This window comes from Branchiostoma floridae, chromosome 19 (assembly GCF_000003815.2).
Source record: "Branchiostoma floridae strain S238N-H82 chromosome 19, Bfl_VNyyK, whole genome shotgun sequence".
NCBI classification, from domain to species: Eukaryota; Metazoa; Chordata; class Leptocardii; order Amphioxiformes; family Branchiostomatidae; genus Branchiostoma; species Branchiostoma floridae.
The window spans coordinates 9,643,496-9,662,017 of record NC_049997.1 but is presented as its reverse complement, the minus strand read 5'-3'; the positions used below and the strand labels follow the sequence as shown (position 1 = coordinate 9,662,017).

The window sequence follows — 18,522 nt, the reverse complement described above, 5'->3', positions numbered from 1 at the left end:
TGTCCCCTAGATAGCGGTACAGATCCTTGCGTTCTCCGGGTATGAATCACAAAGTCCGCAGAAATGTGAGTTGGAGGGCACGAAAGAAAGCAGCGAGGTCACAAGACAGTTCTAGTTCTCAGGGAAAGAAGAGACAGCACGTTCCCGGTACCAGCCAAGCTCCTGGGATCCTCTGAACGAGTGCCAACATCGCCAGGACTCGTTAATTGTCGCTATTGTCGTGCGTTAATCGTTCTATTGTGAGAAACGTTTGACAATTGCTTGCGGGTCATCGCTTCTTTTGTAGGGTTTCATTGTTTACATTCAGCCATGTCATGCCCGCAGGGGAAACCGAGGACTTTCGCTGGTCTTTCCTGGGCCGTGGTTCGTGTCGTTGTGCTTTTGAACTTGGAGATTGATGTGGTAGAAGGACTAGAAGCGGGTCCGTACGTATGGACCCCGTCACCGTGGGAAGAGTGCGAGCGCGGCGGGGGAGAGTGCAACCGAGCCCGCCGGGCTGTCTGCCTCCGCGCGGTGGACAGCCGCATGGTTCCGCCGTACTACTGCCGCGAACAGGACGACTCGGAACTACCCGTTCTGAGCGAGCCATGCTACAACTGTACACAAGACTGCGTGCACTCCGTCTGGTCTCCGTGGTCGGAGTGTTCGGCGACCTGTGCTCCCGAGGCGACCCGGTACCGTACCCGGCGGGTGCTGGTCCCAGCCCGTGGGGAGGGCGCCCGGCCCTGCGGCCCCTTCTCCGAGGTGGAAGACTGTCCGGACCTCCCCGTCTGCACGGTGGAGATAACGGTACGCAGCTACACGTGGAAGGTCGGGCCATGGACAAGCTGTCGCCAGGTAAGATACAAGTTCATTTAGAACGGTTGTCATAGCTACCAAGTTCAAGTGTAAAAGTGAAAGTTAGAATTGACAATGACCAGGTAATCTCATTGCCATGTGTGTACGGTCGAACCTCACCAGGTTCTGTATAACATAGCGCCTAAAAAATTGGCATGGCCTAAAAAGAACGTATTGACAGGAAAATAATAATGAAAAGAAAGTATTTATATATTGTCAGTCAGGAACAAACTGTAAATGATTGTGAGCATCACAGGGAAGATGAAGAATAGCCTGGGCCATAACTTTCATAAGCTTATAAGTTGAGCTTCTTTTTATAATAACACTACAAATCACTTGATTCACTGTCTCCTGTACACATCTCGATAAGTGTGTTGGGTTCTTTAACTTTATCTGCAGAGATTTGATGCCTGAGGCTAACATCTGAACTTACAATAATTGAATTGCATGAACTGAAGCTCCCTCCTCCTGGATGCCCTGAGCCATGGTATATAGAGGGGTACTACTAGCCCTGATACCAGACCCCGGCCAGATCTGAAAAATATCTGTAGAATATATCTGTAAAATGTATGAAATATATCTCATGAAGGATACATTTATAAAGGTGAGACATCCAGGTTAGCAATATTCAGATACAATTCAATCTCTACAACTGGACAAAAATGGAGATCTACTTCCGAAAGTATACGTCCGTTTTTGTCCAGTTATAGAGGTTGAATTGTATCTGAACTCATGAAAGATATTTTTGAATTTGAGATAAAGCCGGGCCTGGTATCATCGATCCATGCTTATCGAAGGGACAGTGAACATGATTCAACTTTTTTCAAGATCTCTTCACTGGTCCTCTGCCTGAGGACTCTCCAATAGTGGCAACATTTGGACAACTTCCCTGTTAGCAAGTGATGTGGCCCCATGACCTATAATGTCATCCCCAGTAGGGGTTATTCCCTGAACTTGCCTTTATTGGCAGCTGTCTTCTGTCTGAGGAGGCCCGCTTGTCTCCAAGTAGATGGTGGGTGTCACTCAGAGTATAACATTATCAGTGTTTTTGTGACATTCAATGGCCTGAAATATGAAATGTCTCTCGGTTTTTCCGTATTTACGACAAACGAGCATTTGCCCCCTGAAATATGTAGAGAAATGTTCGTAGTTGTCCACTGTATTCTGCCGATGCAGAGAAATGTTAAGACTCACAAAATAAATGTACTGTAATGTGTAAAAGGTCACCCAAGAGGTTAAAATGGGTTGGCGTAGGGTCAACTACCCTACCTGTAAAACAGCCACCAGTTACAGAAGCACCGATGATAAGAATCCAAAAACCCGTCATGGGCAAGGAAGGGTCTCCACAAAGGGACCTGAGGAAGAAAGCCCAGAGGAGGGTACAATGGAGGACCATCATCGGTGGCCTATGTTCTGACCGGAACAAAGGGCCCAAGTAAGTAAGTAAGTAATGTGTAAAAGGGGAGATGTTTGCAGTGGTTTAATGTCAGCGTTTTTGACATGATCTCTTCAACACGAAAGGGTAAAGGAGGTTTTTGCAATGTTTTGTATTAACAGTATGTTGAAATAATTCTGTGGCACAGTGACAATAGAATGGAAATGTATATATACCCTTCATTCTTTTTTCTTTACAGCAAATATTCAATGCTGGACATACCCGAACATTGTTTTCCTTGTCCCTAAGCAACAACTTACTAACAGATGGACATTAACAAAAACCAGAAATCCCCAGCAATTCTCGGGGGCCCTCCCAGAATGTCAAGTTTCATCCCTGGAAGGCTCTGTTTCAATGTTATGTTTAGGGACCAACCATAACAAATTGCAAGTGTGGGGAGGTCAACATCGCAGGGAAATCACTTAAACTGTGAGAGAGTAGAGAAAAACTTTAACGTTAAGTACCATATAGTTTGCTAGGAGAATCTTGATTCATGGAGGAATATGAAAGTAAGAGTTGTCTTGAGTGTCTCTAAGATGCTCACTAAGTACTTAGATCCTCCAAGGATGTCGTGGCACATTCCTTCTTAGTCTTTAAGCCTTAGGTCAACTTTTAGTGTGCTGTTTAAACCCGGCTAAGTCACAAGGTCGTGTTGGGGTAGCTTGTATAAGAGGGTGTTGTTTATCGACAGCAACCAGGCGCAACTTTTGCTTAGGGGTGTTGACTTATGTTAGGACACACAGAATGTCGTTATGCAGTCAGCATTGCAAAATCTTTGAAATTGTGGCTTTGAGAGTTCAGAGAGATGTTAATGTTGTTTTGCAGTAGCTTGATACTCAAGAATTTGCAAATGGAAGAAAAAAAAAAACTGTCTTATGAAGGAACCTAAGGTTCCTTCACAAGTTAGTTACTTTTCTTGTCAGATCCAGACTCCCAGGGCCTTCATTGGGTAACGTTACATGTTAATCTAACTGAAGAAGCAATATTTTCAAAGGTAGAATAATAAAGGCAGTAATCTATATTATACTGCTCTGGACATTGTCTCTCTTCAATAATAGTTGAATATAATTGATTATCTTCAATTTTTCATGGTCTGTAAAAAAGTTGCAAAAGTTTCCAGACATACCTAAGTATTTTGACGTATTCTTGAACCAAACCACCCTGAAACAGCTGGAGACAGATGTCATAATCTAAAATTAGACACATATTTTCCTAACTCAAGTGTTGCAGCATGCCAAGAGGGTCAACCTACGATTGGACACGGTTTGATAGTGCTGAAGTCAGCAAATAAAACACCAACAAGCAACAATCAGTTTTCATAAACTGAGTATTGTCTGAGGATACTTGACCTTGAAGGAAAGAATAACAGTCAGCTGACCTTGGCTTTGTTTGTAAACAGGATGGTCTGATATCATAACAGACCTGAGTCAGCTTGGGTTTTCCATTGTTCTTCTCTGACGCCACATAAATCATTTTCTGCTGACGCTTGTTTGGTTGGTCTTCAAGTAGTAGGAGAATTTTGGATCTTTTTATGCAAACAGTATTTTTTCAGTCCTGATGGCAATCCTGTTTTATCCAATCTATATCAGCATTATAAAATGAATCATATGTGTAGAATGGGAGGTGTATAACGAAGCATCCAATAGGTCAATGTTGATGTGTAAATACCATACCACGATCAATGTTACCTAGCAACCTTATAAAAAGAAATTATCAGCAAAATAAAATCTTGCAGTTGGAGACTAATTTTGTAGTCAATCTGACAAAAGTGGATGTACAGTAAAAGCCGCTTAATTGCACTGCCTATTTGCCAGTGAATTTCGTGCAATTATCTGGCTGGTGCAATAATGCGAAGTTATCCATCTGGACCGCACCAGTTTGGGATTTGGGGATTCCGTGCAGTTAACAGAAGTGTGCGTTAATACGCTGTGCAATTAACTGGCTTCTACTGTATTACTAATCTTCAAAATTTCTACTGTTTCCTGTAGATCCCATTGTCAGCCAGACCCAAGCAGAGCTCCATCGGCAGCTGTGACAGCGGACTGAGAACACGGGAGGTCGCGTGTATCGACTACGAGGGGAACGCCGTCAGCGACCCGTTCTGTATGGAAGGGAGGAAAGGTTAGTCCTTACTAGTACTGAACAAGTAAGTCCTGCTAGCCTGGTAACCATGCCATCGGGAGCTCATTGGGATTGTTGCCCACCTATGTAACACTAGTTCACCTTAATCCGTGGGAAACCTAAATTCGTTGTTTTAAAAAAACTGAGTATTTAGAGATTTTAGGTCAATGACGTGGGTTTCAAATGTTTACATTTTCAAGACATTGTAATGTGAAACTACCTTCTATTGACTTAACGATCCCCCAATACCGTAATTCTATATACAACGGATATAGGTTACTCTACGGATAAAGGTGAACTAACGTTATCCAAAGGGGGCTGAAAAGATCATCATCATCTTGGGCTGATGAAATGATGGTGCTGACGAAAAAAGACAACCTTCTAGTGGTTGGTAGAAGTGGTGCCGATAAAATACACCAAATCTGGCCCATTGAAAATGGTCACCAGTCTGGCTCAATAGAATTCCTGAGCAAAGGAAGTTGAACCAAAACCTGAAAACTTGCATATTAAAAGTGATACTTTTGTTTTACAAAATGACAGGTATCTTTGTGCAACAGGAAATCAAATTAATATGGCCAAAGTTCTTATCAAAAAGTAAGATGCCAAGCCCAATAAATGTACTTAAGTTTAGTTTTTAAAGATAATATCAACAGTTTCAATGTAGTTGTTTTGCAAAGTTTTTTTCCAAGAAGCTCTTGACCGAATGTTTTCCATCAGTATAGAGACTTGATTAGATAATTCCAATGGCCTTAGTCACAACTTTTAATGGGTAACATGTTTTCTGTCAAAACCCCTTAGGATCATGGGTAATACAAGTTCACTTCAAACTGGAATAGAGGTCTTGTTACATGACCTCTCACCTTTCCCTGTGGTGCGTTTGAAATTGATTTCATATCAGAAAGTAGGATATCAAAATGATTAAGGTTCCTCTGCATTGCAGTTTCAAGCATGTACACATACAAATGTATATGCTTGGAAATGATCAGTTGAATTTTTGTGGCAATTGGGGTGATCTGGTCAAATTCTTGACATGTTGGAAATCTTCAAACAGTCGCAGTGGTTTGTGCAGTGACCTCATCAATCCAAGTTTATGACACACAAGTATTACTACTGTACTAGAGAATTGTTTCAACCACAAATATAAAATTCTAAAGCCTTGGATAATTCTAAAGCCTTGGATAACCTCCTTTTTCCTCCAACCACATTTACGGTAAATTGAAATTTCTTTTGCAGACACTGGCAGGATTTTACCCATGTGTTTCTGATTGGCATGGAAATACTGTTGATGTGTTCATCAAGTCTCTAGAGGAATATAAAAAAAAATCGCAGACATGAAAGGGGGCTGCAGACATACTGTAATATGTCTGGGAGAGTCACTGTGCAAAAATGCTTGTGGTGGAATGAGTCATGATAGTCCTAGCAGCTGTAACAAATCGAAAAGCTACATTTAACCCCAGTCACTTTCAATCTGTCAAAGGTCATTTTCCAAGTTTCAAGGCACCATATCAAAGGTGTTGCTTTGCAAGCTATAACTCGGATAAATCCAATGCAATTAATAGGAAATTGGATTTTACTCAAATTTTCAATTGATCAACTCATCTTCAACTTGATCAACTCATGATCAACTTCAATTTCATAACATCCAACGAGATTGGCAATTACAAGAGAAATTTTGTGTAAATCTTCCTCTTTGACTTCTTAAAGTCATCATTTTCCCCAAAGGATTTTACTGTGCTGTAGCCTGGTATCCAGCCGTAACAGAGGCGGCGGCACCATTTTTTAGTTGTGGGGGCGAAATTTGGTAATATACAATATCACTAAATCGAGGGCCGAAGGGCCGAGGCGTCGCGCCGGAGGCGTGACCCTTCTAGGGGGGTCCGGGGGCATGCACCCCCGGAAAATTTTCAAATCTAAACCCTCTGAAACGCTATTTCCTGCATTTTGAGAGGCAAATTTGGCTGCCAGAATAAGCTATCTTCAATGGCATTTCTATCAAAAATACACATAGTTTTAGCTTTAGTTATTGAGGCCGACGCCCCCAACATATTTTCACCATTTCGAGCGGCGAAGGCACGAGCCGTTGCAAGGTAGTTTCTGGGAAATTTTGAAATCTAGACTCTCTGAAACACCATTTCCTGCATTTTGATGGACACATTTTGCTGACAGACTAAGCTGAATTGAATGACACTTCTAGTTAAGAAAACCATTTTTGAGGGTGACGATCCACGCCCCAACATTTTTACACTACCTCGTTGCGAGCCCCGAAGACGCAAGCCGTCGACGCGTCGCAAGGGAGCTCTGGAGAAATTTTGAAATCAGAACACTTTAAATGACATTTACTGCATTTGAAGGGAACATTTAGCTTGCAAACAAAGCTAAGTTTGATAATGAAACTTCTAATAGTATAAAGGATCGTGGAGGACGACGCTCCGGCAACATTTTCCCACCACGTCCAGTGCCGAAGACGCGAGTTCTCGCAAGGAAGGTCCTTTGAAATCTTTAAATCTGGACCCTCTGAAACGTCATTTGTTGCATTTTCAGAGTAAACTTTTGCAAGTAGACTAGCGGGATATGATGATTTCCATTAGTGAAAATATACACAGGGTTTTCAGCTGGATTTTGTATATTTCAGCTTATTTTATCGTGGGGGCGCCGCCCCCACGACCTATTTTTTGTGGGGGCGACCGCCCCCACTGCCCCCACGGTGCCGCCGCCACTGCGTAATACAGCTTCCGAGTCTCTTCTCTCCTCTTCGCAATTACAACTGTGCTGTAGTCTTGTGTTACAAATAAGAGAAGCTATTGATGCAGCATTAAAGAATCCAACACACTTCAAAGAGTAGGGTGTGATGACCCGGTGTGCTTGGTTGGAACTGCTTTCTGTGTGGAAGCCGCCATGCAGGTGTATTTCAGTGGGAACAGACGCTGCAGTTCAATAGGAAGCTGATAGGGGACTGTGGAGTATTCACTTCAGACTAACGCTTAGTACACTTTCCCACAAAGAAAAAGATAGGAAAACCTAATCTCCAAGCAAATCCACAGTGGCATTATATAGTATCAAACCCACCGTTTGACTCCCTTTGGCTGGCTATACTCCTTGGCCAGCGTTGATACTATCTTATGCCACTGTAGGATCTTCTTGGAGATAAAGTAAAACCCCAGATCGCTAGTTACTAGGGAGCTTATTGTGAGGTAATTGGTATCTTTTCTTATCACTTCCTGCAGAAGCCTGGGTAATCCATGGTGTCTGCTGGCTTGATAAGTCTCCTTCCCTAAGATAAGATTTACGTTAACAATGCACGGTTACATGTCTATGTTCCGAAATCTCTATGCTCCGAAATCTCTATGTTCCGAAATCTCTATGTTCCGAAATTTCTATGTTCCGAAATATATAATCATGTACATATAACGTGGATGGTGTTTAAGTCTATAGTAACTCGTACTAAGCTCATGCCCACAAATTAAGGTTCCGATACCCTTCTTGAACGCCGACCCGATTCCGACGGTCGCGTGCACGTGCGTGGTCCCCCGAGCTGAAAACATTCAAATTCTGGTTTTATCATGTACCTTCTTCTAATACTCCCCTCTTGTGCCAATGGAGAGGTTTTGAACTGTTTATCTGAAACAGAGTCTGAACTCGATCGCAAATTTCAGCGGAAAATTTTCTTCCTTTCTAAACACGCACAATTTTCTAACCGCAATTTATCTGGTCTCGTGTATAATGCGGATAATCGCATGTATATTTTAAAATAATGTTTCCTTTGTATGCATATATCATTATATTTAGTTATTGGTTTATGTAACTTGTTATTAATATAGATTTTTTATGATTGAGAGTATATTTTTATTCTTCGTCAAAAGTTTCGATGCCATGCTATCAAGGTGGTGCGAGGTCTTTACAGGTCACTAAATGGCGCTTCCCAAGTTTGACGAAATTTCGTCTGACAATACGATGGAGTTGGAGTTCGTCCACCCAAATTGTAGAAAATGAGAATAAAAGGCGAAGGTATTTGATCAAAGAATATGAAACGCCGCCATTGTCCGTGTTAGATACTTGTAGGCTGTTAATCGCCGTGAGCCAGGCCGGAGCTAGCCTGTTCTTCCCCAACGATCGCTCTCTTCGTCGGCCGCCTGCATACATGTAGTATATCGGAATATAATATATCACAGGCTGCAGGAACCATTTATATAGAGATTTCGGAACATAGAGATTTCGGAACATAGAGATTTCGGAACATAGAGTTTTCGGAACATAGAGATTTCGGGAACATAAAGCGGTCACCCAATGCACTTATCCTGTGTTTGTGTTGCTAAGGACGGTGTCTTATAGAAAAAAACAAAATAAGGAGCAAGATGACAGCAAAAAGTAACAATAGGTTATGAGTTTTTCTTTCCAACCAGTCTGTTGTCATCACAGATGATTGTGCAAACTTGTAGACCCCTTCAACACTGAAAATGATAAAAGTCAAAATTAAGTGCAAATGAATGTATAACCAGGCATTGTTAAGTTGCATTAAACGACTAAATTTCAGTTCACTGCTATCTAAAAGAAAATATCCATAGCCAAAGCCAAAGAATCCATGGAATTCAGGTGCCCGTGGAAAGACCTAGATTATAAGATTGTGGTTGTCATAAGTAAAAGTCTTTCTCTCCAAGCAGAGGTTTTTTGTTGAGGGATTTTTTCCCACTTATTATATGATTCTATGTTTGCCTAAGTATCCAGGCCATGATCTCTTTTGTCTTCCTCTCAAATGAAATAAAATCACAAAAGCTAAACTAGCGAAACATAAAATCGTAGAAAGGCCACAAAAAAATCCCAACCAAAACCTCTGCTTGAGAGCATAGCAATCTATTTTTTTTCAGGAGGCATGAAATGAAAAATGAGAGCTGAAGAGAAATGTGACATGTTTTTTTTTCTGAGTAAATTATAGTACTGTATTAAATGCAGAAACTTTCACGGTGGTTTCATGTTCACGTTTTTTTGCGGTGGCCGCTTCACTGCGAACTTAAAACCACCGCAAACATTTTTTCATGGCAATAAGAGACTACAGTGCATGGTGCTACCGCGAACTTAAAACCACTGCGAAAAGTCCTTTTTCCCGCTACTGCGAAAATAAATCTCCGCGAACTTAAATGCATTTACAGTATACAGATTAACAGAATGTGCCCCATTTGCCTCTGTGCTTCTCTAGATTTCTCCTTCTCGATCATTGCAATTAAGTACTCTACTTCTTGAAAGAAATGGCATGTTTTTGTTTTTGTTTGTAGGTGCGTCCAGACCTGCGAGCTCGGAGGCCTGTGTTCTGCCATGTGACTGCCAGGTGTCAGACTGGGGAGACTGGGGGGCATGTTCTAAAACTTGCCATGACACGGACTCAACAGATGATCAGGATATGGGTGAGTTGGAACTATAATTGATATATGGTCGTTAAAAGTTGTGTAGGCTACGAAATTCACAACTCCTTGTTTTAGTAACTGTTTTCTTCTCGATCTTGATATTGTAACTTCGTGTTATTCAATACTCAAATCACATTGGTTTGACTGATTGTTTTAATCACAAAAGACTTTTCAAATGTATCATCACATTAGTTCACAGAGTCTTATGTTCAGCCTTGTTTATAGCTTTAAGTCCATTCTGATTGGTACTGGCATTAAGCTAAACTTGGCTAAACAAACTGATAGTTACTCAACCAACTGGGTATGATCTTGGAAATGTCCAGACGTTTTAGACAGCATCTGCTGTCTTTTGCCAGTGATTGCCATTCTGTGCTTCAATTATACATCAAGAATGAAACAATAATTTGGTGTATCTTATATTACCTGGATGTCTTTGATATAGACTTTGGCTAAATTTGATCATCCAAAAATTTGGATTTGCATGGTTTGATTTGAATAAAATAGGAATGCGTATTTTGTGACTTTAATTTGGACCTTTACAGACATTTATTGTGTAGTGGATGTCATGTATGTAGAAAATAAAGTAATGGGTCATGGCCACACTGTTTCTAGTCAAGGGGAAGCGAAGATGATTGGGGAGGAACATCTTCCCCAGAATTCTTTGAACTGTGCAGAGTCAGAGGATGTTTGGTTTGACACAGGAGCGCAAAGTCGCAGTTTTCTGTTCATGTTAATGTATGCAAATTTGTTGCACACACTGCTAATTCAAAAGATCACATTCAATATTGATTATTTTCATGTATACATGTACCGTTCAAACATGGGGATTCTGAAATCTATAATATTTGTATTGGACAATCCTGCATTAATCATGACTGACTAGTCGATAAAAGGAAAAAAATGTGAATTTTCTATCATAGAAAATGATAACCTTTTTCATTTTTTTATGTTATTGTATTCTCACTGTCTATCATTTGCTTGAATCTGCCGATTTCTTTTCCGCTTGTAAAGGATGTCATGTGCAAAGTCCTGATGAGTGTGTATTGTGTTGTCAATACACGGCTGTCGGAAACTTAGTAAATACGCCAGAACATCTGTGACTAAGGAAATTAAACTATATGCATCATTTATTTCTTTAAGAAATCAAGATTCTGACATCAAGTGTTATTACTTAATTGGTATTCATTGATTTTTGGACATAAATGTTGAGAAAGTGACATTTTAGCAAAGCAGTGCATGATTGGCGATGAAACAGTTATGTTATGAAGGTCTAGGACTGTAGCAGTAGTTGCTGTCATGCAGGGGTTCTCTACAAAAGGATTCTGAATGTATGAAGCAATTTCTGCTTGGAGAGTCAACTTGGATTTTTACCAGCTAGCTCCAAGAATTTGCTGCTTGCGTCACAAAAATTCCTCGAACATCCTTGGTGGGTACATTCCAGTGTGGAAAACATTAAATTCTGGTAGCAGAGGCCGTTTTCGACTCGTAAAATTATGATGTGATATTTAGAATGGAAGTAGCTAAAAGCCCAGAGCTAAAAGCATGAGCTATGAATACAGCAGGGTAAAAACATCTGGTGATATAAGTACCTTTCCCTACATGTGGCAGCCCATACTTTATTTGTTGTGCTCCAGTTTGTCCTGTGTGCTTGTCAGTCACGCTGTTGTTTCAGTAAACAGCAGCTACAAGGGATTTCTTTTACAACGCTTAATCCTGGCTACAGTCTCTAACCAAGGACATTATGTAATGTCCTTGCTCTACCTTATCTTGGAGGGAGCTTGGCTTATTTTGTCTGAAGAAGTTTTTTTTACTAACAGATACAGTCAGATTATTCCAGCAGAGCTCACATGGAGTGTGTTTGTTGTTCATACTGTTGTAGTGCCTAGTGGCACATAGGGCAGCAAGTTTCTTGCTGTTTCAGTAGCAAGGTATATTTTTGCAAGAGGGAATTTTGCTAGTCCTTCCCCTCATGCTTGAGGCACCTCCTCGAACAAAGGACCCCCTTTAAGTCTCTTCCAAAAGACCAGTGCAGCCCCAACTGAGATGCCCTACCTAGGATTGAACTGAGGCACGATCTACACACAGTTTTTCCCGATATCGGCGAGCCTACAACCTCTCGCCAACAGCTTTTTTTCGTCTAGATGGAACTACAGTATCGCCATTACGATATCGGGAAAATTTCTCCCGAAAGGTCCGGACCATTCGTACGATACCTTACCGATAGCTTAGCAGGGGTCCACGACAGCTTCGCGCGCATGTAGATGCTTCCCGACTTCGGGAAGGCTCATTAGCATATAACGCCATTTGGAAAATCGCGCTATATGTTAATGACTGCAAGCGCCATGGGTGTCCGGCCCCCTACGTTCTAGATCCCTCCCGACATCTCCACAGATATCGGTAAAAACTGTGTGTAGATTGGGCCTGAGTCTCCCAGTTACCAACTAATTGAAACCAGGAGCTTAACTGTGAGGCTGCTACCAGTTGAGCTACAGGGACATCCCTTGGGATGGTAAAACCTGCCAAGCCCCCAGGGTACAAAATTGATGCACTTGTCATCAGGAATGCTGAAGGCACAGGTTGTATGTGTGTGTACAGGTGATTCAACAGAAAAAGAGGGACAAAAGACATTTTTGTATCTCACTGTGGTTCACTCATAAATTCCCCACTTTGATAAGATCTTTATGAAGGTCTCCATGCTTGGAAACAGCCTTGAAGGACTAGTGCTTGGGAGTTAATCAGCACAAGCAAGGTCATCTGGCTTTTGATGGGTTTTTGTCAGCAAGGTTGCTAGCTATCAGATCTTTAAAAGTTTGTCTGTGTCAGCTAGCTGTGGATTTTGAAAAAAAGTTCAGAGTTAGGAAAGTCATATTCTACTTTGATATGATCAGAGTAATTGGAATAGAATGGATTGTAGGCTACTCCCAACACAGTGTAGAACTTGGTTGGGAAGTGGTCGTGAGCAAAATCTGTAATGTGTGACAAGGGCTTTAAGTAGCTATGAGCTTTGAACCTTAAATGTTGTTAATTCTTCTAATTGAACCAAACCAAACCAAACCAAACCAATTCAGTTCAACCTATGACTCAGGTGAAGTTTGCTTTCATCTTCCCTAACCAGTCTTACTGAGTTGCCCATTAGTAAAATTCTTCCTGTTTGAAGTGTTTCATAGATGTCCTGGAAGCATGCAGGTACACATAAATCAAATCCCGCCCGTCCCTCACTATATAAACTTCCTGTACTTTTGCTGTGTGAGTTATCTGTAGTTTGTTATCTCCTTTGAAAACAGTCATTTCCTGTGGGATAAAGTGCTTGAAGAGTTTGATTCACTTCAGTAGTTACCAGTCTAGCAGATAAGAAGAACTTGATTAAGTTTTGAAACTTTTCCACAGTGCTCCTGAATTCTTAAAACTTTGTTACAAAATGAAATAAAACATTTAACAGTAACTTGCTCAATCAAATTATACATACATTTATCAATATTATCTTTGAAAATTTTAAGTTGAGACATTAAAGAAATCTACTGATGTTAAGCCTTTTTGTAATGTTACTTTTATATTTGAGACAAATGCTTAAGTTGTCCAGTTTTAGGTATGGAATGGGATTTTTAACAGTGAAAATATTGATTTAATATGTAAGGTAAAAAAAGTTTACTTTAGTTGATGGAATACAATGGGAAATAATATATGTAAACAAGGGTTGCTCAAACTATCGAACTGTAGTTGTATATATATATGCACTTAAATTTGTTGGTTGATGTTTTTCAGGACTTCAGACGAGGACCCGAACGGTGGTGAGGCTGCCCCTGAACGGAGGTCTTCCCTGCCCGTCCCTTTCTGAACAGGCACACTGTAATGTCTCCGCACTGCCACCCTGCCCAGTATACAGGTAATTAGTGAAGACCTACACTTAAAATTTTCTGAAAAGTCTCCTTGACCTTGAAGTTTTTTTGTCGTCCAATACCTCTTGACGGAAAGATTCTACAATTTTTCTACAATCTCATCATTTTGTACAGATTTACACCATTTTATTCAAATTTGGACATTTCTTTTTGTATACACACAGATTTTTGTCTGTTAAGGGTGATGGAATTGAATTATGTGCAGCAAAAATTCTGTCAAATGACGGGTGCTGGCTAGAACTAAAATCACTGCAGTGAAATGGCTAAGACTTTCCACATTTTCCTGAACATGCAGTAAGTCTCCTGTGGCTGCAGTAGTCTAAACCAAAGGGTGTGTACTTCCTGTATCAAAGCCAGTCAAACTGTAGCAGCACCTTTTTGTAACCCTCACCATACTACAGACAAGTTTACTCACCAAAGTTGCAATGGTTAAAGCTGAAATCAGTAGGGAGAGAGTTAAAGTATGTTTTTATCATTACAAGAGGGAGACAGCTCTTTGGGCACTCCAGATATGTGTCCCTGATTTGCCACAGGATGCATGTTCTGAAATGCTGCCAACATTTTTGATAGGGGTTGACCACAATCAATTTTAAGGGGTGTTGTTATAAGAGTTAATCTCATCTGAAGTTTTGTCAAAACATTTCTTTAAGTCAAGTTCGGTGAAGGAAAGGTTGTTTTTAAGGCAGTGGACTCCAATAACAGAAAATAAAATAACTATAATGGTAAGTTGTAAATCGTATTATGTAGTTGGCGTTAGGGAATTGAAAATATAGTCAGAGAAACTAAAACAAAGAAACTAAACCTGGAAGTCCTGCTGTAGTACCAAGGTCAGCCACCAGGAGGCCCAAAATTCAACCTGACCAACAGGTCAACAACACCTCACGTTACAATCACTGGAAATATGGAAACAGCTCTGGAGATAAAGCGCCCAGACCAGGGCTGAATCCAGGACCTGTCCCTCCGTCTCAGGACGGAAATTTGCTTGTTGGGACGGAAAAACAATAGTACCCCATCTGTCCCAAAATCTGTAGTTCATAACATTAAGCTGTGTGTTGAAAATCTATTTTTATAAACTTTAAATGACACATTTATAAAGGAACAACAAACAACATTGGCTCCCCAAAAATGAGAGGGACAGAAAACAATTTAAAGCTAGAGACAGCCCTGGCCCTGACACACAGGCAAGCACACACACTTGCCCAGCAAAACTATAATGCTAGTTCACCTTTATTCGCAGGGTAACCTATATCCGTTCTACCTAAAAACAGGATATTTAGAAATATCTCGTAGATGGACGATGGTTTCAAATTGCTTTTTTTTTCCAATGTAATGCAGTTTGAGACCACCATCAGTCGACTTGCTATCCCAAAATGCACTGGTGTTAGATACAACGGATAAAGGTTAACTCGCGAATAAAGGTGAACTAGCGTTACCTCCATTTTCATGGAGTTGACAAAACCTCTACATCTGCAAATAGATCGCTAATACTTTGCCACCCAGCGTGATCATTAATAACTTGTCCCTGAAGCAGATGCCTTCCATCAGACTGCTAAATGCAGGAGTGGGGAGTGACAGTAAGGGAGGGGCTCTTGTTGGGTGGATGTAGGGGGGATGAAAGATGGCTGATAAAGTGGTAACATAAGGAAGAAAGAAAACATCACTCAGGTCATCTGGGAAAGTCACTGTCTTTGTGACAAACTTCAGAGAAGGGCACTGTCTTCGTGATACAAGACTCAGCAGTTATAGGGGTGATGATGTGAAGGACTGTATATGAGGTTTAGACTTTTGTAAGGTCTTCTACATACAACTACAATTTGTATACATACAAGCAAGTGGATGCAAATGAATTAACTTGGTACAGACATCAGCATGTGTACCATTGACACTACTGTACTGATGCTAATTAAGGTCTAAGTATCCTAGGCTTGTAAGGGTTTATCACCTAGAAATAAAACTTATTTTGTATATTATTATTCATATTATATATACACATGTCATATTTTTGTGGCTAATGAGCAAAACTGCAAAGGGAGGATGTATCCGTTAATTTACCAATGTCTGACTTTATTTTTGTGTTTATGGAAAATGAATGAAAAATTAATAAACTTTCTGTTCCAGCTGGCACAGTGAGTCCTGGGGGGAGTGTGTTCTGGATGAGGAGACGGAGGGGGTGTGTGGGGCAGGCTGGCAGGGCAGGCAGGTGTGGTGTACCGAGGAGGCAGACCAGGACAACAGGCCTGTCAACAACGCTCTCTGTCTGCATGGTGAGGATTTTGCTTCTCCACTCTTGCTAATACTGGTAGTAGCTCATAGGACAGCAAGGTCCTGCCAGGGCTGTTTCTAGGACCTCATCCCTCTGTCCCAGGATGCAAGTTTGCTTGTTGGGACAGAAACAAAACTGTCCAGAAAAACTTAGTGACAATCTGGAGGTATTGACTTTGAATACCTGACAGGTCCTGCTGTTGTGGCCTTGGGAAAGGCACTCAACACCTGTCCAATTTCCTCACTCGACTTACATGTGCATGTAGGTGTAAATTAGTACCTACATTGTATCTACCCCTATTTTAGCTCTATACAGGAGGGCCTGTATGCAGACAATACAAACAACACTTGATGTTAAATTTCAGTGGGCTGGCTACATTTTGTACAATTTCTGGTAAGGGAAAAAGGCATGCAGACCCTTCAGCAGGTGCGATAGGATCTTTAAAATACCCCAGGCTCTCCCAAATGGGACCAGTGGCTCACCACAGGACAAGGTGATGATTACACCAGTCTAAAGGCTTGTAAAGGGAGATGGAAAAATTCCTGCCTTCATGGGCAGATGTAGGGGAGGGGAAGTGATGTTGGTTTAACCCCAAAATGTCCCTCTTCTTGCTGGAGTGCTTTCTATCTTCTTCAAGTACTAGTGGTCTGTAGGGGACATTCCATTTCTTAAGTTCATTGAGAACTAAGGCACCAACTCCATTTGTTTGAACTTGAGAAAATGAGTCCTCATTTCTGCAAGCTTTTAAAATTGTTGTTAATATTCCTATGATTGGACTGTCTTTGAAGTTACTTTTAACTGTATTTGAAAGAAATTTCCATTTTCTATTTGGATATATTCTGAAATCAAAGAAACAGCAACAGCTAACTTTTTTCAAAGCAACTGCCCAGTTCCTGTATGGAGCTGTGAGTGAAGACAACACAAAGTCTTGATGTCTTACAGCTTGTCTTTCTGGGGCCTGTGTTAGACCAAAGTAACCGTATAGAGTTGTATTGAAATGTGAGCGTGTATGTATGATAATGTGCATGTATATGTATATGTGTGTGTGTTTGTGTTTGTGTGTGTGTGTCTGTGTGTGTCTGTGTGTATGTGCATACATGGTATGCATGTTTGTGTGTATTTGTATATTTGTGTGAGTTTGCATGTGTATGTCTACAAATGTATGTGCGTACACACATGTCTGTATGCACTTTGTATGCTTATTTGTATGCTGTCATCAGCAAATGATATGTAGTTGAACTAACCCACAGCAGATGGTACATGTCTGTTGTCAACAGTAGAGAGCAGTGTTACTGATGCTTGCAAGCTTGTGCTACAACTCTCACAACTGTACATGTACCACACTCAACACATAATGTCAAGGCATGGCTCTAGACATTTACAAACAGTGTAGCATTAAGTAAACTACATGCAGGTGCTAAGTGCTCAGGTGTGTCAGCTAGAGTTACCTCTTTCATGTAGCCCCTTAAACTGTTTACTACCTGGTCCCAGCTTTACATTTTTATCCATCCCATGCACACATCACCAAAACAGGCAATGGTAGACTTTAAATTTACCCACGTATCTGCCTAACCCTTTCAGTCCCACAAGGAAAAACAACACTGATGATATGGCAATTTACAATATATTTTGTATATTAAGAACCATACACAGTCAGACAAACCAAAAACCCTTGAGGCGAGTTATACTTTTTCCCCGTCTATACACAAATACTATCTAAGATCCTTCTTGGTTTTAAGTTATCTCTTCCTCCCTCATCTTTTAAACTGTAAAATGATTATCCCAGTGCTCTCCTTTAATCTTAAGTCAATATGTAGCCCTTGTCCCCTATTATTACAGGAGACAACAGCTGGGCTTATCTCATCTGTAGACCAAACAACTACATACTCAGGCTTTAGTTGAAGGTTAACCACGAAAACAAGAAGAGAACCAATACCCTAGATTTACTTCTTATCTTCAGAGTCTCATAATGTGAATATTTCATCTGTCATGTTTATGGAACTTCAGAAACTTTGAAGGAGGTTACACCTCTGTGTTTTGACCTGCAAAATAGTCAAGTCAATCCTTAGACCCAAACTCTAATCCAACCCATTAGATACAGGTGTGTTGGAATGTAGGGGTTATGTGTCAGAGTAGAGGGATGTCAAAACATGTGGATGTCCCTGCTTTGAAAGTTAACTGTTCTTCTATTTTCAGGACTGAAAGTTAAATCTATGTCTTTAAAGCTAGCTAAAGCTTAAGTTGCCCATACTCAGGGGCCAACTCCACTTCTAAGCCCTGAGCCACACGTAACGTTACATGTAGGTGCAAGCACTACAGCAGGGGCATGGCGCACTGGTAGTGTAGTTTACATGTAGCTTCCGTACTCTTACGCTTAGCAGAGAAAAAAGTATGTACCATTTTCAAGAGACTTTAAGGAAACCCGAAAATGGCAAAAGAAAGTCATATATACTAAAAAAGGATTTCGTCTTGACTTCACCGACTCGTATTGGACTGAAACAAGCCCATCTTTTGGCAGCCGATGATTCAGTGTTTTCCATTTCCTGCTGTTACTTCTGTGTGCCCATGGTTTAC

The 18,522-nt window shown here is 40.8% G+C and overlaps 1 protein-coding gene across 1 annotated transcript in view; it reads left to right on the top strand.

Moving 5' to 3' along the window:
- Positions 1-18,522, top strand: part of LOC118406450 (thrombospondin type-1 domain-containing protein 7A-like) — a 44,766-nt gene continuing 26,244 nt past the window's right edge. Inside the window, exons 1-5 of the mRNA XM_035806502.1 lie at positions 1-837; positions 4,261-4,393; positions 9,661-9,789; positions 13,552-13,672; positions 15,804-15,949. Of these exons, the coding sequence (XP_035662395.1) occupies positions 310-837; positions 4,261-4,393; positions 9,661-9,789; positions 13,552-13,672; positions 15,804-15,949 (1,057 nt within the window). The 5' untranslated portion in view covers positions 1-309. The remainder of the gene's footprint in view (positions 838-4,260; positions 4,394-9,660; positions 9,790-13,551; positions 13,673-15,803; positions 15,950-18,522) is intronic.